Genomic DNA, 24,110 nt, shown 5'->3' on the forward strand with positions numbered 1-24,110 from the left:
CTTGTAAATATGCACAGAAAAAAAGTTTAAAAGGACATATACACTGTTAAGAATGGCCTTCTCTTGGTAGTACAATCATAAAACATTTGTTCTGTTTACCTATATTTTTGAAACTTTCCATCATAAACTCATATTGAGCTTTGCCAATAAGAAAAAAATTTTAATAACATCTATAATATGAATTATATAACTTCTAGTAAATTTTAAGCCTGAGAACTAGTGTGCATTAAAAAGTTAACTTAGGGCTTCCCTGGTGGCGCAGTGGTTGGGAGTCCGCCTGTCGATGCAGGGGACACGGGTTCGTGCCCCGATCCGGGAAGATCCCACATGCCGCAGAGCAGCTGGGCTCGTGAGCCATGGCCACTGAGCCTGCGCGTCCGGAGCCTGTGCTCCGCAATGGGAGAGGCCACAACAGTGAGAGGCCCACGTACCACAGAAAATAAATAAATAAATAAATAAAGCTCTGCTTAAAAGATTGGCCCTTAGCTGGCATCTGAGAACTTGGATTTTGGAAGAGTTCCCACCACTTTAATTTTTAAGAGTGGCTCACTGTACCTAAACAATATGGTTTATGCTGAACACTTGATTGTCTTCTGGGAATCTGGAATTTTGGTACATATTAAGGCAGAAGATACCTACATGACCAGTCCCCAATAAAAGCCTGGGCAATGAGTTGCTAATGATCTTTCCTAGTAAAGCAATATTTCACATGTGTTACTTCTTGCTGGAGAAATTAAGCATGCCCTGGGTGATTCCACTGGGAACGGACTCTTGAAAGCTTGCACCTGGTTTCCCCAGGACTTCACCCCATGTACCTTTCCCTTTGCTGATTTTTGCTTTGCATCCTCTCACTGTAATAAATCATAAGTAAATCATCTCTGAGTACAACCAAACCCTGAGGCCTATAAGTCCTCCTAGTAAATCACAGAACCTGGGGGTGGTCTTGAGAACCATGACACAACTAGCTATCCACTTTAAATAAAAGAAGAATTAATGGGTATATCCCTCTTCTACTTCTTTTTTAAAATATTTCATGTCTCTGAAGACTAAAAATGTTTATTTCAAAAAGTGAGCAGTCACATACTAACAGTTTAAAAACTAGTGTGGGTTTTCCTAACTTCATATGTGTGGATATTTAAATAAGCGTAGATAAAGAGCAAATAAAACTTAAATTATAAAATCAGGAGACGATGGAAAAGCACTAAAGAGTCTTGTATATAAGGACCTCGCACTTCAGTGAATAAGTAAATATGATAGCATACAAGTTTGTACACAGTAAGTCCCCTACATACGAACGAGTTCCATTCCGAGAGCACGTTCATAAGTCCAATTTGTTTGCAAATCCAACAAAGTTAGCCTAGGTACCCAACTAACACAATCGGCTATATTATACTGTACTGTAATAGGTTTATAATACTTTTCACACAAATAATACATAAAAAACAAACAGACACAAAAAATTAAAAAACATTTTTAATCTTAGCAGTATAGTACCTTGAAAAGTACAGTAGTACAGTACAACAGCTGGCATAAAGGGGCTGGCATCGAGTGAACAGGCAAGAAGAGTTACTGACTGGAGGAGGGAGAAGGGGTGGGAGATGGTACAGCTGAAGGATCATCAGCAACAGGAGCCGGAGGCAAGCTGCAGTTTCACTCATGCCTGATGTTGATGGAACGCACGTTCACATCTTTGAAAGTTCGCAACTTGAAGGTTCATATGTAGGGGACTTACTGTACTATATATATATAAATTCAATTCATCAAAATCAGCACCAAAATATGTGAAACATTGTAACTGTTTAAATCTACAGTTGTAAAAACTGTTACTTGTTAAGACTGAAGGAAGTCACTGGGGAGCAAAATAAAGCCTTAGATCAATGGCTGTGTTAAGCTGAAGGGTATACGAAAAAACTAAGAAATAAGAAACACTTCACATGTAAAATCTAATTATAATAGCATAGAAAGTCCATTTACCTTAATTATCTGTTCAAATGCTAAGGCAGATTGTAACATCATTGGTCTCTGACTTTGAATCATTTGTTGATCGATAGAATTGTAAAAATGTGCCACCTACAAAGTAAAATTCCAATTAGGAATAATTAATAATAAACAGCAACTTAATTTTAAATTTTTCATTTTTAATTATTTGAATGGAAATATTAACTCTTCCCAATTATAAAATTTAGCAAAAAATTAGTATTTCATCTCCAATAGAGCACTTACACATGTATTAACATACAAAAGCAGCAAGTGTAAGTATGTGCTGAGTTCCTATAATCTGCCAAGTCATGTTCTGGTGGGTGATTAAACAAAGACTATAAAACCTAGTCCCTGGAATCAAGAAGTTCACAGTCTCATAGGGAACACAGAGGAAACCAGTAAAGCATGTTAAAGTGCTAAAAAAGTGAACTTATTCTTGCAACTCTAAGAACCTGTTCCTTCATCAGTATATAACACAATGATTTACCCATTCCTCAGACCAAAAAAAACCTTTGAGTTGTCCTTAACGCTTCTCTCACATCCCACACCAGTAGAAGTCTACTGACTGTGCCTTCAAAACATACATTGAATTCAACCACTTCACCCACCTCCATCAATCCCACCCCAATTCAAGCACCCTCATGTCCTGGCAAGACCAGTGCAACAGTATCTGAACTGGTCTGTTCCCAACTGTGGCCCTATGGTCTATTCAAAGCATTCAGAGTAGCCAGAATAGTCCTTTCTTAAACATAAATCATATCATACCTTTAGCCTATTCAAAACTTTCAAATGACTCCCCAAAATATTTGAGAATAAAATGTAAAATCCTAAAATTCTTACCTGAAACCTTCCAATGGTTTCCCTACACACTTAAGAATGAAATCCAAATCTAAAATCCTTACCTTGGCACATTATACATAAACTGGCCTTTAGCCCCCACCAACCCCTCCCTAATTGCACTGCAGTGAAATTGACCTCCTTGCTATTTACCTAACTCTAGAGTCTTCCCTAAGAAACTCTGAAAGTCACTCATTCCCTCTGCCTGCAACAGTCTTCCTCCAGATATCTGCATGGTTCTTTCGCTCATTTTATGCCATGTCTCTTCTCAAATATTACATTTTCATTAAGGCCTCCCCTGGTCATTCTGTATAAAATAGCAGTATTTATCACAGTCCTATTACTGTTTTCTTTTTCTTCAAATATGTGCTTATCACTACCTAACACTGTATTATTCATGCATTTGCTATCTATGTCCCGTAATAGTGTCACTCAGTAAACGTTTGTTGAATTAATCAATGAATCAAAAAATAGAGATACCTACAAGGTACCCTGGTGGACAAAAGAGGACACTGTCAACTCTGTCAGGGAAAAAGGACAGGTTCAGGGAAGAAGATCAAGTGGACACCGTGCAGTGAGTTTAATTAAGGACTTTGAGAAGACTGTCTTAATTTTTGTATCCCTAGCATGTCAAAAATTCTTGGCACAGAGCAGGCGCTTAAAAAATGTTTCTTAACTAATTTTATAGCAAGTCACTTCTTTCCACTAGTATGCATAAAAATATACTTTATTTCGTGGGGAATAACCACTCTATTTGTTCTGTACCATAATAGTAGTCCCAGAAAAAGCCCAATCAGGAAAACTAGAAGCAAAATAATACATAAAACTATAGCAATCTGGCCATACTGTTTTCTATCCAACATCCTACTTCATAGCCCCCACTCTAGCTAAATGTGTGCTCATAAGTAAAGGTATACACAATACTTTCTCCTAGGTGCTCTTCCAGGGGTAAATACAAACACTATATGATCATTCAAGCATCTTTTGAGCTTTTATTTTGTTAGACTAAATACTTAGGATAGAGAAGTCAGCAAGCCTCTCTGCTTTGGAATATATAGTCCCTCTATCTGAAATGATCACTCACACTACCTTGTGCTCTTGAGAAAACATATGTATGCTCTTTCAAACTCACGTTAAACATCATTCCTCTGTAAAGATTTATCTGATACTATCTCTACCCTACCCAGGAAAATAATTGAAAATTCCCACCTCTATGCTTTCACAGGACTTTCTGAACATCTATCTATAATATAGTATTCATTAAACACTGTATCTACTTGTTCACTATCTGTCATCACTATATGAATTGGAATGGAATAAATATGGGCTTTGGAGTCAGGGAGACTTGGTATTAAATCCTAACTTCGTAACTTACTAGCTGTGTAGTACTGGGAAAACTATGTTACAAATCTGATCCCCAATTAGATCAGTGAAATATGGGGGTGGGGGTAATTGAAATAATATAAATACAGTATCTACCAGAAGCCCTGATATTTAATGAGAACTCAGTGTTTAGTTTGCTTTCTCCCACTACACCAGTGGTTCTCAACCATGGCTGATTTGCACCCAAGGGGACATTTGGCAATGTCTGGAGATATTTTTGATTGTCAGGACTAGGTAGGTGCTACTGGCCAGGGATGCTGCTAAACATCCTACAATGCACAGGACATTCCCCACAAAAAAGAAGTTGTCCAAAAGTACCAAGGCTGAGAAACTCTGTACCAGAGTGTGGCAGTAATATATTCATTTTTATATCCTCACTACACTGTGCCTGGCAGTACAAGTGCTCAAAGAATCTTTATTGGATGAAAGAATGAGAAACCAAATACTCACAAGATATTGTTCCTGCCCTCTAAGATCTATTAATTAATGAGAGAAAAAATATAAAACTCCAATACTACATAAAAGTGTTCTAAGAGTGATTTGCACACTGCACACAAAATAAGGAACAATCAATTAAAAGAAGACGCAACTATTAAAGTGACTTTTGAGTTGGGAATTAAAGGATAACTTGGAGTTCTTCGATCAGAGGGAACAGGTATCAGTGCATAATGACAAGTTCAGAGAAGAGCCAAGTTTCATATTACTAAAGCACCGGGTGCAACATGAGAGGGAAGAGTATAGGGAGTGAAGGCCATAATCAGTAAGGTCAGCTAGGATATGATTAAGAAGGGTCTTGTATACATGCTAAGCAGAGAGACAATGAGGTAATAATAGTTGGTTTTAAACAGGTAAATGATTTGATGGCAGTGTGCTTCAGGTAGACCAAGGAAATGACCAAAAACAAAGCCCAGTCCATCAGCTCGGTAATTTTCTAAGAATCTGCCCCTAGAAGGCAGACAGAGGACCCTTAATTAGAAAGCCCTTTAAGATCCACTCTAGTAACATAAAAGAAGAATAAAAGAGAAAATAATATTCTATTTTTCTAAATGCTTTTAGAATGAAAAGCAGTAACAGTAATACCTCAAATTAATAAGAGTCCCATATAGGGGACTACAAAGCAAATTTTGTAATGCAGTCATTTAGCAAACCGTAACTTCACAAGACTTAATTGTGCTATTCTATTAGCCTAACAAAATCAAAAGCAGAAAGCAAAGCCCTTAAAATACTCTAATGTAATGAACTCAGAATAGCCATGTTTTCAAAAATATCATTTCTTACTTGTTTCAGAATAATTGCTTGCTTGCAGAATTTCTGTGCAATGTTTGCAACTTGCTGTATTTTGGCAGGAATAACAAAGCCAAGTGCAGAAAGCTGACGAACTTCTCTCAGAAGAATCACCAACCGATCTGAATAATGCACTTTTAATGATCCATCATTAGGATCCAACTCCATAATCTGACTCTTAGCCTCAATACTACAATACAAAATAAATAACTTTTAAAATTTCATGTTCTCACTCTTGTGATAGATGAAAAATATAATTTTATACTTACAGAGAAGTTGTAAAAACTATTAACTCAAAGTAAAAATAAGATTTTAATTATAGTTTTCAACTTATATTTTTTTCATACAGTATTTCACAATTCAGATCTTGATAACAAACTACAACATCCAAAATATACCATCATATCGATATTTCAACCAAGCAGCTTTTGAAGTCAGAAAAATCAATCTCTTAACCTTCAGCTAAGACTCAAAATAAACATCAAATCCATCATAAAGAGAAAAGGTTTTTATTCATTTTCTAAAAGGTATCTTAGATTTTTAGTCAGCCTACTTGGTTCTTTAATACTCTCTTTAAAGGATCAATAATAAATAACATCAAAATACTAGGAGTAGAGATATTCAAATATTTCATTCTTCTACACTCTTCATTTCACTATGTAAAGACTGTCTTTTCTTTGTGTTTCTTCTAAAAGCCACAATAGCAAATTTTACATTGGGGCACTCAAGTCTCCATGGACTGTGAAAATGCTGAGGGAAATTAAAAGCATTATGTTTTCATGACCCTTCTTTCAGGATCATGTTTATATAATGCTTTCTTTCAAATCACTTTCACAATTAGGAGAACTTGCAGGTCTTAGAAAGTAAGTTACTGAAAAGCAAAGAACAAATCTATTCAGCCTACTTAACAATGCATAAAACGAAGCATTATAAAAAGCAGATACTTTAAAATGTCTTAAAATAATAATTTAGCCCAAACTGTCCTATAAGAACATAAAGCTTATCAGAAAATTGTAACAGTGACACTTTTTGCCTTTATTTGAAACCAGTATTCAAAATTAGTTTCTACATACCAGCATATCCTGAAATATGTCCCAAAACACTTGATTCTATGCGACAATGATGGGTTTTACCCAAAAAAAAGTGAGAGTCAGAAGTTTCATCACCAAATGAGAAAAAAATAGGTTGAATAAAGTTAAACAGCTTTTTTTACTGCAGATCTCAGTCCTTTTGGTACTCTGTCTTACACAGTGGATCTCCACCAGAGCCGTAGTGATAAACGTGCAAATTCTCCAAAATTAATTGACTAAAGAACTCTTTACTTTTTGGGGGGGGATCATCTCTAATATTTTAGGTTCAGGGTAGAAAGGGAAAGGGTTAAATGACATAAAGTTATAATCATTATGCCTTATCACCTTTGGTTCTTTCATTCTTCTTCCAAAACCAAAATGCAAGATAAAAGAAAAAAAATTATTCATTCAGTTTAGGAAGCTACCACTTTTGACCTAATTATTCATTGCAGCAGTATAGGGAAAACAAACGGAATTTCATATTATGGCCAAAGTTACTTTTAGAAAGTAACAAGTTTCTAAAAGCTAAAACATGGCAAGTTTCTAAAACTACAGACAATAATATAATGGGGAAAGTTGACCTGAAAAAATAAACAATGGTATTTCTACGCCATCCATTTTAAATATCCATTGGAATAATTAGGTCAACCTATTAAATTACATTCAATATAGCTTAATAAATATTTATCAAATCCTTATAATGTCGGACAACATGAAGAAACATTCTTCATCTCAAGGAGCTTAAAAATAACGAAACTTTAGCTTACAATATGTATGGGGGGTATATAATATTAGCATAAAAAGGTAGGAAAACATACGTATACGAGTAACGAAAAAACATGGGAGCATGAAAGCCTAATTCCAAAATAAGAATCTGCAGTTCTGGAGAATAGATATGAGAAGCAAAAGGAAGGCAGTCAAAGTTTCCAACCTTAATGACTTAAAGTTGATCATCAAAACCTAAACAAAAAAAAAATTCTAAAAGCAGCAGCAAGTTTGGAGAAAGGAGAGAGGAGTAGAGATGATTAATTACATCTTGTCATTTGGATTAATAACACAAGAAAAAAGATTCTTGTGTAAATTTCACTGCTTAGTATACTTATACTTACCACAAACCGGATTTGGAATCAGACAAGCCAGATTGAATATCCCTGGACCAATCATCAAATTGTTCTTGTTCATATAGTTTAAACTGGTCTAAGAGATCTTCAGCACTTCGATGGAAAGATCGAAATCCTGACAAGTCAGATAAAAGAGCCTCTGCAATCTTGATAGTATCATCTGCCTTAAAAAGACAAATTACAAGAATATTTATTATTTAAATTCTAACAAAATTAGCATAACATCAGCTCTCTTCTCTGTTCTGTGATTCAGAAATTATTTTCCTATTCATATGTAAACAGTAAAATAGAAGATTTGCCAGTGAATTTAAGAATATCAACCCCTACTTTGCTTCTGAATTATACAACCTCAGAATAGCAAAACACAAAAGATAACACATACAAGGCATAATTTGAAGGGTACAATAAGGAAAATTCAGGTGAAACTCCAAGAATTCAGCAATACTCCTAAATATGTTATGCAATAATTTGAGCCCTTTATTAAATGCTGTGGTTAATAGTTCAAACAATAATTAGGCCAATCTGGATGCCAATTAAAGAAGAGAAATGCCTTTCCTCCACAAGTATACAAAGAAGATTGTCGCAACTTGGAAAGCTGACTAACAAAGTTAGGCAGAATATTACAGAAAAAACATCAAAATATAAACTCGAATAAACAGATCTCTCAAATATGCTAGCCTTTATAACACTCTATATTTGCTTGCTCTTAATCATACATTAAAACCAATTAATATTTATTACATGAGTCGAATGCAAGATATTGTACCACATACTAATTAGTAAGCACATAAGATTCTTAGATCAACTTTGATAATATTAAAATAATAGTCCTTTAACTATATAAATTGCTGCCACAACCTTAGGCAATACCATAATTACCTTTCACCATTCCTTTAACTTCCTTTCAACGTAGGATGATTTATTTACATAAACATACTTGCAGACAGACTTTGTACGTACCAAAATTCTACAAAGATACACTTCAAAGAATTTAAAAATCCTTTGAAAATTATATATTTTTCAGAGTTCTACATTTCCACATGAAAATGCCAAGGAAAACAAAGAATTTTTTCTTAATGTTCTCACTAAAGTTCTAGAGTGCCTTCAACATTAATTTAGCACATTTTACAATTAGTATTCTTCAACACTTATTAAAACTAATACCTTCAGTTCCAGCTGATGAATCCAAACTATATTATTGACAACTTCTGAAAGGTTTTTGCCAGAAAGTGGTCCAGATGCATCACCAGGAATTCCACGGCATCGGTTTTCAAAATCTAATCGAAAGTCTATAAAATTTAAATCAAATAAATGATTACACACATTCAGCAAAGATTTCCTAAATGCCTTCCATGTACCAAACACTATGTCAAATATTGTGAATAGAAAAATAGTAACAGTTGGTCCTTTACCCTCAGGGACCTCTCCACACATCAAGTGAGAGAAAGAAAATAACCAGTTAATTCAAGAAATCTCTCATTTATTACAGAAATAGTAGATTAACCGTCAACATACAGATGTCATAAAATACAATATCTTAATCCTAAGTGGTATACAACAAAGGAAAAAGGAATCTACAAAAATATTTTTTCAAGCAAATACTATAATCTCTGATAAACTTTTACCTTTAACTGAGTCCATAAGTCTTGCCAATAAAGTTTCTCTTTCTAGCATCAATTCTTTGCTTATGGTTGGACGCTTCACCAACTCTTTATATTTCAGAAATGCTTGAAGAAGCTAATATGAAACAAATAAGTATATGTTCATCCCAAGTGAATTGACTAGGTAAAAACATGAGTATCTCCTCAAATAGCTTAAGGGAAATATTAAAAGTTAAATATTTCAATATTTTACCTGCTGTGGACTATCCTGAATTTCTGAAATATAATTTTTTAATTTTCCTGATATTTTTTGTTCCACAGGTGCAATAATTTTTTCATATTGAGACACTGCAGCTTTCCATAAAGGCTAAACAAATTAACAATATTGTTAGACTTTAATATTTTTTAAATCGGCCTTTAAAAAGAACCCACAAACAGGAAATGATATAGACAAATACATATATACTCAACCTCAGTATATGGATTATATTGCACAGGATTCAGGCCAGTAAAAGGTTCAAATACTCGAGCCAAGCATATGATTTTCTCATCACTGGCAGGTGAAAAATAGAGAAGTTTCTCATGAATTGTTCTAAGAGCCAAGACCTAAAACATAAAATATTGAAACAACAAATTTATTTAAATCAATACATCAGCACAAATAGTCTAAAATCTAAAGATATTGGGCAAGAATTTCTTCAACCTAGATTCTCTGAAATGAACAATAAATCTGAACTGTAATCTTGGTAATTACTACTCATCAATAATCAAAGTGATACTCAAAGACATACTGTATCATCACACTACTATCAATCAGTGTGCTCAAATCTAGTTAACATATATAAAATCTAAATATTTTTAAACTATGTTCAAAGCTCATTTAGGTAAAGTTTTAGAGTCTCTCCTCCTTACTATAGTAAAAACTTCTGATTTCCATTATTCTGCCTTAAATTGCACTTCTAATAATGAAACAATATGTTAACAACTCCGTTATGTATAATCTATGAACAGCTGGAAAACAATTTATTTCATTTTGTATTTAAAATTTCTACCAACCATCAAAAGGTAATCAAAAAGGCTAAGTAAAAATGCTATAATCTTCCATTTGACTTGAAAATATCAGAACAAACTCATGATTTATTATTCTCTTGATAAAAACAAAAGTACCAATTTAACAATGCTGCCTACTGAGACAGCCTAAAAGCATTGATAATTAAATAACATTTACTACTTCCTCAACCAGATTGTTGTTGCTAAATATCATTTTCCACTAATAAGAACAAGGATCTTTGGAGAAATTACTAATTCCAGGTATGAAACAGAAAATGTAGATGGGCCAGTACATTTTGAGGGGCCAGAATGTAAGGAAATTATCAAAGAAATACTGGATTCATGCCAAAAATGACACAGAGCCAATGTAAAGGGGTACTCACTGTCCAAAGATGGGACAATTTGAATATAGTAATAATAACTATGATAAAAACTACAATGGGTTGAAACTCATAAATAATCATAGGTTCATAATGATACTATTAAAAAGCATTTCATTGACTGCCTATGGAACTTACTGATACTAACTTATTGTTCACTATACTAAAAATGATAAATAAAAACTAATTGTCTATACTACCATTCCTATACAAACTATATTTCAGGGTCACTAAAAAACTGATGAAGACAAGTTCTTCCAACATCACTAATAAATGCAGAAAGAACAACAGAATTAGAAAATCATCATTTTCCAACTCCTCACGATAAATCATTCAGAAAAAGCTGATGAAGAGCATTATAACAGATGGATCAGGCCTATCATACATGAACCCACAGATCAAACTTAACTCATGAACATGGGAAAACCAGACATTACCTGCCTCCTCTAATGTATAAGAACTATATAATACTGCCTATGAAGCAACCTGGTTCAAGTAAACCAACATTTAGTAATTAAAAAAATTTCTGAGACAATCAGGAAACTTGAATATTGATTAGATACATAATGATATTAAGAAATTATTGTCATTTTGTTGGGGCTGATATTGGTATTATGATTATGTCTTAAGGGTAAAAGTATAAGATTTCTTGGATTGGCTTTAAAAATACTCCAGCAGGGGCTTCCCTGGTGGCGCAGTGGTTGAGAGTCCGCCTGCCAATGCAGGGGACGTGGGTTCGTGCCCCGGTCCGGGAGGATCCCACGTGCTGCGGAGCGGCTGGGCCCGTGAGTCATGGCCGCTGGGCCTGTGCGTCCGGAGCCTGTGCTCCGCAGCGGGAGAGACCACAACGGTGAGAGGCCCACGTACCGCAAAAAAAAAAAAAAAAAAAAAAAATACTCCAGCAAAAAAACGGAAGGCAGGGGAGACAAAGATGGAACAGGAACTGAACATTGTCAGTGGCTGCTGAAACTGAGTGATGGATACACTGACATCCACTGTACTATGTTACTTTTGTGTATGTTTGAAATTTCTCATAATGAAAAGGTTTAAAAACACAACAACAGGGGGCTTCCCTGGTGGCGCAGTGGTTGAGAGTCCGCCTGCCGATGCAGGGAACACAGGCTCGTGACCCGGTCCGGGAGGATCCCACATGCCACGGAGTGGCTGGGCCCGTGAGCCATGGCCGCTGAGCCTGTGCGCCCGGAGCCTCGCCCCCGCAGCAGAAGAGGCCACAACAGTGAGAGGCCCATGTACCGCAAAAAAAAAAAAAAAAAAAAAAACACAACAACAGGAATTCCCTGTTGGTCCAGTGGTTAGGACTCAGTGCTTTCACTGCCTGGGCCTAGGTTCAGTCCCTAGTCTGGGAACTAAGATACCCCAAACTGCACAGCATGGCCAAAAAAAAAAAAAAAAAAAAAAAATTACAACAACAAAAAATCCCCAAGAACAATGGTTCCCTTAAGCCCAAAGGGAAAAAGTCACTTTGCAATCTTCACATATTCCCATTTTGCCTGCCCCTTCAAGCTAAACATCTAAGTTCTATACTGAAACTCATAACTTATATAAATTAAGCAGCCGTTTCAAATATTTCCACTGAGTACTCCCCGAAAAGCTGTCTCCGCTTGTAAAAATTTCAAGAGCGAAGAGAAAGTGTGAGAGCTTCCATACCTAGACAAGTGGGTTGACTGTCTTTTTAAAAACAAAGAAGAACAAAATAAAAGTTCACAACTTACAAACTGAATAGCCACAAACCAAAAAAAAGAAAGGAAGTGGAAACCAGCACTTAGTACCCACTGGGCACCTGGTACTGTACCACACAACTTCATAAGTCATCTCATATGAACTTTACCTCTTATTCTCTCCCAAAAGTTTAAACAAGTTCTATCAGATGTGTAGTTCTTATTAATTATAAAACGCATTCTCAAACAAGTGAGGACCTACTTCACACTTAAAACAAAGACCCAAATAATCAAACATACCTCTTCAAGGCGTTTGCCAAGTTTGTCAAGTGTTTCAGGAAAATATTTTTCATTTTTCCACGGATGAGGTACATAGCGCTGCCACACCTGACTTGTTAGATGACTACAGGCAATAACCCACTGTTCACAAATTGAAATCCCAGCTTTCATATTTTCCTTCACAAGATAATAAGGATCTTCCCATAGGTTCAAAGTTCCCAACTTTTTCTGAACAAATCTTCCAAAGGAGCCACCTAATAACACGTAAAACAAACTTTTTAATGAACATACCTTTTTACGAAATAATTATGAAACATATGCTTTTTACAAAATTAAAATAATACACAAATTAGCAAACCAAGGATCTATGAAATACCACATCCACACCTTTAGATGGGCACTGTTAATAACAATATTTTTTAAAAACACACATACACACACATATTTGTATTTCTGCATCTTTCAATATATCATGCATATCTTTGAAGTATAGAAATATATACACATTTTTTAAAGGCTGCAGAGCCCACAGTATGGACATAGCATTACATAACCAATTCTCAATTGCTATTTGTTTCTACTCTCATTTTACAAACAAAGCTGTAATAAATATCCTTTACATACACATTTAGGTACTTGTCTAACATTTTCTTAGGATAACAATGAGAAAGTTATATTCTGGGTCAAAAAGTATACGTATTTTTAATGTCGACAGATAACCCAATGTATATTAAACTTTCCATTTCATTACAAAATAAAGTCTAAATTAATACATAGATAGGGATGAAAAATCTATGTTAATTTAGTTATATTATAGTCAAAGAAATCTGACACTATGATTTAAATTAACCAACTATGTACAAATATCTACTTAAATAATCCTATATGATTTGCTCTAAGAGTTATTTTAAGCAACAATTACTGTATTAAGGAACATTTTAGGAAAAAACAGAAAACAAAATAAGTCAGGCTTCCAAAATTGCAAAAGTTTATTTCTTTACTAGTACCTATAATATCTAAGAGATGTAACATTCGTGACTCAGGATAATGATCATGTTCTGTCTGTCTCCACACATCATCTACAACATCCCGAGTTGTCTCCACCAAGTCAACCACTTCCAGTAAGGACAGACCATCCAAGTTATAAAACTCCTAAAACCAAAATGCATTCATTTTTAAACATAATCATATTTGTACCTTGGGCAATATAGTCAAAATGTTCTCAGACTTTTTCAAATGCTACATCTCTAATATCTGCCATATTATTTTCTCCTCTTCTTCTATCAGATGATATATTACTTCTTTAAGCAAATACCCTATAAGTTCCTTCACAAACATAAATTTCATGAAAGCCAGAAGGAAAAATAAGAATTGCATAAACTCTATAAATTTATTTTTACCCTTGGCCTAATTTCCTTTAAATTCGGGACATTTCTTTTATTTACCTAATAGAAGTGGCCTTAACACCATATGTACACTACCCATTTCACCTCATATATCTTTATTGATTCATTTCCTGGGTTGTACGATGTTACCAATAATACAAACATAGTACATGGTATATCACTGCTAGGAAAAAAGTTTTAAACCATTTCAAACACTTCATTCAAATGATATTAATGAAATAATATTGGGAATGAATAAAAAATTACTAAATATTTATTTTGAAAATATTTATTTTGAAAAGAATAGATTTTGTAAAAAACACTCAAAATGGTCACTTATTTAACCTCTCCATAGATACACCAAGGAATAATCAATCTAATAAGTAACAAACTAAGACTTTTTATATTTCAGATTCCTCCAAAATGCTAATTTGAAAAAAGTAAACAATTTTTCCAAAGAACATATTACCTCCACAGGATAAACCTCTGTTAGTATTAGGTTTCTGTTTTTTTCCTATCTACCTGCAGGAAAGTAATTATGTTTTTGAGAAAAACATTTTCTAGAGATTAGAATTTAGCTTTTTTAAAAGTTTGGACTTCTAAGTTGCACTCAGTTTAAATACATATCTTAAGCAAACCCTGCTACATCTGAAGAATATATTTTGTCCAGAACCATCAAGTGATGATTTTAAAACAGAGATAAATCTAGTAAAAACTGAATGCTAAGGTACTTCTCTCAAAACCTGATATATAACTATGTATGAATCACGTACTCTTGCAATTGTTTCAAATAATTCTTTAAAATAACTGGCTCTTTCTTTACTAATCTGTTTACTTCCACGATGAGCTTGTTCTATCCAAAACTGGAACTCATCACTTGGTGTAAGAATACCTGAAAAGCGAGAAGGAAAAGTGAGAAATACCAACTGTTATCATGCTGATCATTTTGAAATGTAAAGAAATATTGAAACACTATATTGTGCACCAGGAACTAACATAGTTTTGTAAGTCAATTACACTTCAAAATCTCACAAACAAATAAACTCATAGAAAAAGAGATCAGATTGCTGGTTAACAGAGGTGGGGGTGGGGAGAGGGGGAATTGGATGAAGGTGCTCAAAAGGAACAAACTACTAGTTATAAGATAAATGAGTACTAAAGATATAATGTACAACATAATAAATATAATTAATGCTGCTTTATGTTATATATGAAAGTTCTTAAGAGAATAAATGCTGAGATTTCTCCTCATAAGGAAAAAATTTTTGTTTCTATTTCTTTAATTTTGTATCTATATGACATAATAGATGTTCACTAAACTTATTGTGAATATCATTTAATGATGTATATAAATTCGAATCATTATACTGTACACTTTAAACTTACACAGTGCTGTATGTCAATTATCTCAATAAAACTAGAAGAAAGAAAGGAAGGAAGGAAAGAAGAAAAGAAAAGAATAGAATCATTTGAAAATGAAAAGCCAGCAAGTCACTGGTTTCATTTGCTGATTTTGCACATTTCTGTATTCTTAAGGATGCACAGGAAATAATTTTTACAATTTCTATGAACAAAAACAAACTACAGGGCCTCCCTGGTGGTGCAGTGGTTGAGAAAACGCCTGCCAATGCAGGGGACATGGGTTCGTGCCCCAGTCCAGGAAGATCCCCCAGGCCGCGGAGCGGCTGGGCCTGTGAGCTAGGGCCGCTGAGCCTGTGCGTCTGGAGCCTGTGCTCCGCAACGGGAGAGGCCACAACAGTGAGAGGCCTGCATACCACACACACAAAAAAAAAAACCTACAAAAACAACCCCAAAACAATTAACAAAATGGCAGTCAGTACACACTTATCAATAATTACTTTAAACTGGCTGAATGGATACAAAAACAAAACCCATATATATGTTGCCTGCTAGAGACCTGCTTCAGATCTAAAGCCACACTCAGACTGAAAGGGGATGGTAAAATGTATTCCATGCAAATGGAAATCAAAAAGCAATACTTATGTCAGATAAAAAAAGACTTTAAAGACTGTCACACATGATTTTGTGGTACAAACTTTCTGTATGGTTTTTCTTATAGTCCAATTAATTACTAAAAAGCTTCCCTACAAGGATAAATAAAAACACTGCAAAAGGAATACTTGATGTCTTTTAACTTTTTATTTTTAAAAAATATTAAAACACTGATTTTAACTCTTATTTATGTGGAAAATTACCTCTATAAGAAAATTTAAGTTGGAATAAAGAAAATTTGCCTAATTACAGTCATTAAAAAAAAGACTTTCACAAATGATAAAGAAGGACATTACCTACTGATCAAGGGATCAATCTAAGAAGATATAACATGATATAAGTATATAGCCACCCAACATAGGAGCACCTACTACATAAAGCAAATATTAATAGACATAAAGGGAGAAACTGACAGTAATAAATTCATAGTAGGGAACTTTAACATCCCACTTACATCAATGGACAGATCATCAGACAGAAAATCAATAAGGAAACAATGGCCTTAAACAACACATTAGACAAAATAAACTTAATATATATATAGAACATTCCATCCACAAGCAGCAGAATATACATTTATTTCAAATGCACATGGTACTTTCTCCAGGACAGATCACATGCTAGGCCACAAAAATAAGATGCAGCAAATTTAAAGAAAACTGAAATCATATCAAGCATCTTTTCTGACCACAATCCTCTGAGACTGGAAATCAACTAGAAGGAAAAAACTGCAAAAAAACACAAATATGTAGAGACTAAATAACATGCTACAAACAATCAATGGATCACAGAGGAAAAATCAAAAAATACCTGAAGAAAAATGAAAATAAAAACACAACAATCTAAAATCTACGTGATGCAGCAAAAGCAGTTCTAAGAGGCAAGTTTATAGCAATACAAGCCTACTTCACGAAATAAGAAAAATCTCAAATAAACAACTTAACCTTAAACCTAAAGGAACTAGAAAAAAGAAGAACAAGCAAAACCAAAAGTTAGAAGAAAGAAAGAAATCATAAAGATCAGAGCCGAAATAAATGAAACAGAGACTAAAAAAAAAAAAAAAAAATAGAAAAGATCAATGAAACTAAGAGCTGCTTCTTTGAAAAATTAAACGTCACTGACAAACTTTGCCACACTCATCAAGAAAAAAAGAGAGAGGGCCCAAATCAATAAAATCAGAAATGAAAAAAGAAGTTACAGCTGACACCACAGATATAGAAAGGATCATAAGATATTATTAAGAACAATTATACACCGATAAAATGAACAGCCTAGAAGAAAAGGACAAATCCCTAGAAATGTACAGTTTCCCAAGACGGAACAAGGAAGAAATAGAAAATATGTGTAGACCAATTACCAGTAATGAAATTGAATCATTTCATTACTGGTAATTATAAAAAATAACTCCAAAAAACAAAGTCCAGAACTAGATGGCTTCACATCACATGCTTTGGTGAATTCCACCAAATATGTAGAGAAGAGTTAACACCTATCATACTCAAATTATTCCCAAAAACTGCAGAGGAAGATATGCTTCCATATGCTTCACTTTCCAAAGCCAGCATCTCCCTAAAATCAGAACCAGACAAAGATATCACAAAAAAAAAAAGAAAGAAAATTACAGGCCAATATCACTGATGAATATAGATGCAAAATTCCTCAACAAAATATTAGCAAACCAAATTCAACAATACATTAAAAGGTTCATATACCACAATCAAGTGGGTTTTACCCCAGGGATGCAAGGATGATTCAAATCCAAAAATCAATCAATGTGATATACCACATTAACAAATTGAAGAATAAAAATCATATGACCATCTCAACAGATACAGAAAAAAATTGACAAAAGTCAGCATCCATTTATGATTAAAAACTCTCAACAACAAAGTGGATATACAGGGAACATACCTCAACATAATCAATAACATATATGATAAGCCCACAGCTAACATCATACTCAACGGTGAAAAGCTGAAAGCAGCTCCTCTAACATCAGGAACAAGACAAGGATGGCCACTCTCACCACTTTTATTCAACATAGTATTAGAGGTCCTAGCCACAGCAATCAGACAAGAAAAAAAATAAAAGGAATCCAAATTGGAAAGGAAGAAGAAAAACTGTCACTGTTTGCAGGTGACACGATACTATACATAGAAAACCCTCAAGATGCCACAAAAAAACTACTAGAGCTCATATATGAATTTGGTAAAATTTCAGGATACAAAATTAATACACATAAATCTGTTGTATTTCTATACACTAACAACAAACTATCAGAAAGAGAAATTTTTTTAAAAATCCCATTTATAATCACATCAAAAAGAATAAAATACCTAGGAATAAAACTACCTAACGAGGTAAAAAGCCTGTATGCAGAAAAGTATAAAACATTGATGAAAAAATTGAAGACAATACAAACAAATGGAAAGATATACCACGTTCATGGATTGGAAGAATTAATAATGTTATAATGAGCATACTACCCAAGGCAATCCATAGATTCAATGCAACCCCTATCAAAATACCAATGGCATTTTTCACAGAATTAGGAAAAATGATCCTAAAGTTTGTCTGGAAACATAAAAAAAAACCCAAATAAACCAAAACAATCTTGAGAAAGAAGAACAAAGCTGGAGTTATCATGCTCCCTGATTTCAAACTATACTGCAAAGCTACAGTCATCAAAGCAGTATGGTACTAGCACAAATACAGATACCTAGATCAATGGAAAGAACAGTGACCCCAGAAATGAACTCACACTTATGGAAATTAATCTATGACAAAGGAAGCAAGAATATACAACGGGGAAAAGACAGCCTCTCCATTAAATGGTGTTGGAAAAGCTGGACCTACATGCAAAAGAATTAAACTTGACTTTTCTCTCCCATCATACACAAAATTAAGTTCAAAATGGATTAAAGACTTAAATGTAAGACCTGAAACCATAACTTCTAGAAGAAAACATAGGGAGTACACTCTTTGTCACTGGTCTTAGTAATATTTTCTTGGATCTGGCTTCTCAGGCAAGGGAAACAAAAGCAAAAATAAACAGATGGGACTACACAAAATTAAAAAGCTTTTGCACAGCTAAGGAAACTATCAACAAAATGAAAAGGCCACCTACTGAATGGGAGAAGATATTTGCAAACAATATATCAGATAAGGGGTTAATATCCATAATATATAAAGAATTCATACAACTCTGTATCAAAAAAAAACAACCCAATTAAAAAATAGGCAGAGGATCTGAATAAACATTTCTCCAAAGGACACATACAGATGGCCAAGAGGCACATGAAAAATGCTCAACATCAATAATCATCAGCAAAATGCAAATCAAAACCACAATGAGATACCACCTCACACTGTCAATGACTGTTATCAAAAAGGCAACAAATAACAAGTGTTGGTGAGGATGTGCAACCATCATGCACTGTTGGTGGGAAGGTAAAGTAGAGCAGCCACTATGGAAAACAGTATGCAGATTACTCAAAAAATAAAAAAATAGAACCACCATATCATCCAGCAATTACACTTCTGGTCATTTATCTTAAAAAAACAAAAACACTAATTAAAAAAGATATATGCTGGGGCTTCCCTGGTGGTGCAGTGGTTGAGAGTCCACCTGCCAATGCAGAGGACACGGGTTCATGCCCCGGTCCGGGAAGATCCCACATGCCATGGAGCGGCTGGGCCTGTGAGCCATGGCCGCTGAGCCTGGGCGTCCGGAGCCTGTGCTCCGCACCAAGATATGGAAGCAACCTAAGTGCCCATCAACAGATGAATGGATAAAGAAGATGTGGGGTGTATACATATATGTGTATGTGTGTGTGTGTGTGTGTGTGTGTGTATATATATATATATATATATATATAATGGAATATTACTCAGCCGTAAAAAAGAATGAAATCTTGCCATTTGTGAAAACATGGATGGACCTAGATGACATTATGCTAAGTTAAATAAGTCAGGCAGAGAAAGACAAATGCTGTATGATCTCACTTATATGTCGAATCAAAGAAACAAAACAAATGAATAAATAAAACAAAAGCAGAGTTACAGAGATTTGGCACCACCAGGAGCCAAACCCAGCTTGTGGTAGGAGTGAGGCACAAGCTGTAGGGCCACCATGTGCTTGCCAGTGCCCACCCACCATGCCCGGCTTCAACTACAAGTTCCTGAAGAAGTCCAAGCAACAGCTGCTGTGCCCGCTGTGCAGGAGAAATATTTAAAAAAAAAAAAAAAAAAAAGCAGAATTACAGATATAGAGAACAAACAGGTGGTTACCAGAGGGAAGGGGGGTGGGGGAGGAAAGAAATGGGTGAGGGAGATTAAAATTTATTTTGTAACTACCAGTTACAAAATAAAGGAGTCACTGGTATGAAATGTATACTGTGGGGAATATAGTCAAGAACTATGCAATATCTTTCTATGGTGACACACTGTAACTAGACTCATCATGGTGATCATTTTGAAATGTACGGAAATACCAAATCACTATGTTGTATAACAGGAACTAACATACTGTTGTAGGTCAATTATACGTCAAAAACCAACAAACAAGGGCTTCCCAGGCGGCGCAGTGGTTGAGAGTCCTCCTGCCGATGCAGGGGACACAGGTTCGTGCCCCAGTCCGGGAAGATCCCACATGCTGTGGAGCGGCTAGGCCCGTGAGCCATGGCCGCTGAGCCTGCGCGTCCGGAGCCTGTGCTCCGCAACGGGAGGGGCCACAACAGTGAGAGGCCCGCGGACCGCAAAAAAAAAAAAAAAACCCAACAAACAAAAATAAATCAGACTTGTAGTTGCAAGAGGTAGGGGATGGGAGGAAGGGGAATTGGATGAGGTGGTCAAAAGGTACAACTTCCAAAAGATAAATAAGTAGTAAGGATGTAATATACAACATGATAAATATAATTAGCACTGCTGTATGTTATATATGAAAGTTAAGAGAGTAAATCCTAAGAGTTCTCATCACAAGAAAAGAAGACTTTTTTCTATTCCTTTAATTTTGTATCCATATGAGGTGATGGATGGTCACTAAACTTATTGTGATAATCATTGCTTGATATATTTAAGTCAAATCTCTATGCTAGGGGCTTCCCGGGTGGCGCAGTGGTTGCGCGTCCGCCTGCCGATGCAGGGGAACCGGGTTCGCGCCCCGGTCTGGAAGGATCCCACATGCCGCGGAGCGGCTGGGCCCGTGAGCCATGGCCGCTGGGCCTGCGCGTCCGGAGCCTGTGCTCCGCAACGGGAGAGGCCGCGGCAGAGGGAGGCCCGCATACCACAAAAAAAAAAAAAAAAAAAAAACCTCTATGCTACACACCTTAAACTTATACAGTACTGTATGTCAATTATATCTCAATAAAACTGGAAGAAAAATAAGCAAATTAAAATAGTTTTATTTTTCCCAATGAAATGGGCAACCTCTAGTTGCTTAATCCCATGCTGGAAGTAAATTCACTATTCTTCCTGGTTGTATGAGATTCAAAAAGCACCCATTTTATTATTCAAAGTATAAAACTACAACTAATATTTTAAACTAATGATTTGTGTATGTCATGCATTTCAACTTAATTGTTCTTATGAAATAATTTATCTATAGCCACAAAATTACAATTAGTTTCAGGAAAAAAATACATTTTCAAATAAAAGTCATTGGCTTATTATCTTCGCAAATATACAATTAGCATCAATCCTCATTATTCACAGATTCTGGATTTATGAAGTCACCTGCTTGTTAACATTTATATGTACCCAAAGTCAATACTCTCAATGTTTTTGTGGTCATTTGAAGACATGCACAGAGCTGTGAAAAATTTGAGTTGCCCAATGCATATGTTCCCAGCTAAGGATGAACAAAGCAACACTGCTTTCTTATTTTCTATCACCTACTGTAAACAAATGTCTTTTTTGTAGTCTATGTAGTGCCATGTTTTTCACATTTTTGTGCTTTTTGTTGGTGATTTTGCTGTTTAAAATGGCCCCCAAGCATGGTTCTGAAGTGCTGTCTAGTGTTCCTAGCACAAGAACACTGTGAAGTCCCTTACAGAGAAAATACTTGTGTTAGATAAGCTTCATTCAGGCAAGAGTTACAGTGCTGTTGCCCTTAAGCTCAATGACAATTCATCAACAATATATATTAAATAACGTGTCTAAACCAAACGCACCTAAAACAAGTTTATTTGGTGAAAATCTTATGACCAGAGGCTCACAGGACCCTAGGAGCAATGCTTCAGTATTTGCTAATTGAGTGTTCACAGTGACTTTACAGAACAGAACTACTGCAAATAATGAGAATCAACTATATTTTCTATTTCCATGAACTGCACATTATTAAAGATCACATTTTCCTCTTCTCCAAATCTATATGTAAATCTATTCATTTAAAAGCAGCTCAAGCTCAGAGAAGATCCGAAGTGTGGAAAGAAATCTTTGAAGAAGTATATTAATTTACTAATGTATTAATAAGGCAATTGTTTTGATTTTCTTTGATAAAACTATAGGTAAATACCTCGTGTGTCATCTTCCTTAAATTTCAGTTTTGATAAGTTAGTATCTGATCTTCGTAGAACTATACCCAAGCCTGCTTCTAGTTCACTCAAAAGATTCTGAAGTTTGGGATCAAGGTTTCTGCTCCATTCCTGATCCTAAATAAAAACAGACAAGAGCATACAATGATCAAAATCTTGCCAATCAAACTGGTTTCCTAAAACACTGTCAAAAGAATTAAGTCCAAATATATCTGTTTCACTCAAAGCCTGACACTACCTCCATCTCATAAGGGAGGGGAAAAAAGTCCTTTCAACAGTTAAAACTTTATAAAGATCATTTACTATAGCAATTTAAGAGTTGATGTAGATTGCATTTTACATCTTTCTCCAATTTCTCTATTTGTCAATAAAGCATACATTAAAATTATTTTAATTACAAAGAAAAAATATTTTAATTTAAAAACTAAAATACTAATAATATTACCACTAAATAAAGTAATAAATATTTACGTTTGTGTGTATGAAAGTATTTACCCAAATACTTAGGCTAAAAACAACAACAACCATACAAGCTACTTTAATTTACTCACCTTTAACAACATTGGCGCAAACACTTGCCGTACTGCTTGGTAAAGGGAATTTATAGGTGATTCTAACATAGATGAAACAAGAATGTTTTTATGTAGATTCTGATCAGTAATTACTTCAGGTCGCAGCTTGAAAAACACCAGCACTTTATATTTTGTGTCGGCAAAATCAATCTAAAGTGATAAACAAATGATTTTTAATGTTATTTTCATAAAGTTAATACTTGAAAATTTATATATTTCCCTAAAATGTTATATTACTGTAATTTTACCCCTTGGAAAAACTATACTTTAGAAATAATTATAGTATATTACAACCAATCCTTAAAAAAAACTGGGTTTTAAAAATGTATCCCCGCTTATATGTGATTGCATCATAAAGCTACATTGATAAATGGTTTATAAACAAAAAGCACTATATGAATATTGTTAACATCCACTCCAGACAGATTCAGTAATACTACAGATCAAAGCTGTGTGCCCCAGGTACACACTGGTGAGTAGTATACTTCTTCACTCCAGAAACTCTATAACAAGGATGCTAATTACCATCTTACATGAAACTAAGTTCAATATATACTCAGAATTACCAAAACAAACTTAGCTTGTCCATCTCCTAAAATCATCTTTATCTGAACAAACATTTTTTCCTTAAAGTATTTGAGATCAAACTTTTTTACTAAATTGTCATATAACTAGATTATCACCTCACACTGGTCAGAATGGCTATCATCAAAAAATCTACAGGGTGGGCTTCCCTGGTGGCGCAGTGGTTGCGCGTCCGCCTGCCAATGCAGGGGAATCGGGTTCGCGCCCCGGTCTGGGAGGATCCCACATGCCGCAGAGCGGCTGGCCCCGTGAGCCATGGCTGCTGAGCCTGCGCGTCCGGAGCCTGCGCTCCGCAACGTGAGAGGCCACGGCAGAGGGAGGCCCGCATACCCCAAAAAAAAAAAAAAAAAAACCAACA

The 24,110-nt window shown here is 35.0% G+C and overlaps 1 protein-coding gene across 1 annotated transcript in view; it reads right to left on the minus strand.

Moving 5' to 3' along the window:
• Positions 1 to 24,110, minus strand: part of DYNC2H1 (dynein cytoplasmic 2 heavy chain 1) — a 387,388-nt gene that overhangs the window by 359,100 nt on the left and 4,178 nt on the right. Inside the window, exons 2-13 of the mRNA XM_024115318.3 lie at positions 23,147 to 23,317; positions 22,577 to 22,712; positions 14,823 to 14,941; positions 13,672 to 13,816; positions 12,686 to 12,918; positions 9,748 to 9,882; positions 9,530 to 9,643; positions 9,301 to 9,412; positions 8,840 to 8,964; positions 7,664 to 7,839; positions 5,479 to 5,674; positions 1,975 to 2,070 (exon numbers count right to left, since the gene is read on the minus strand). Coding sequence (XP_023971086.1) covers positions 1,975 to 2,070; positions 5,479 to 5,674; positions 7,664 to 7,839; positions 8,840 to 8,964; positions 9,301 to 9,412; positions 9,530 to 9,643; positions 9,748 to 9,882; positions 12,686 to 12,918; positions 13,672 to 13,816; positions 14,823 to 14,941; positions 22,577 to 22,712; positions 23,147 to 23,317 — 1,758 coding nt within the window. The remainder of the gene's footprint in view (positions 1 to 1,974; positions 2,071 to 5,478; positions 5,675 to 7,663; positions 7,840 to 8,839; positions 8,965 to 9,300; positions 9,413 to 9,529; positions 9,644 to 9,747; positions 9,883 to 12,685; positions 12,919 to 13,671; positions 13,817 to 14,822; positions 14,942 to 22,576; positions 22,713 to 23,146; positions 23,318 to 24,110) is intronic.

This window comes from Physeter macrocephalus, chromosome 16 (assembly GCF_002837175.3).
Source record: "Physeter macrocephalus isolate SW-GA chromosome 16, ASM283717v5, whole genome shotgun sequence".
Classification (NCBI taxonomy): Eukaryota; Metazoa; Chordata; class Mammalia; order Artiodactyla; family Physeteridae; genus Physeter; species Physeter macrocephalus.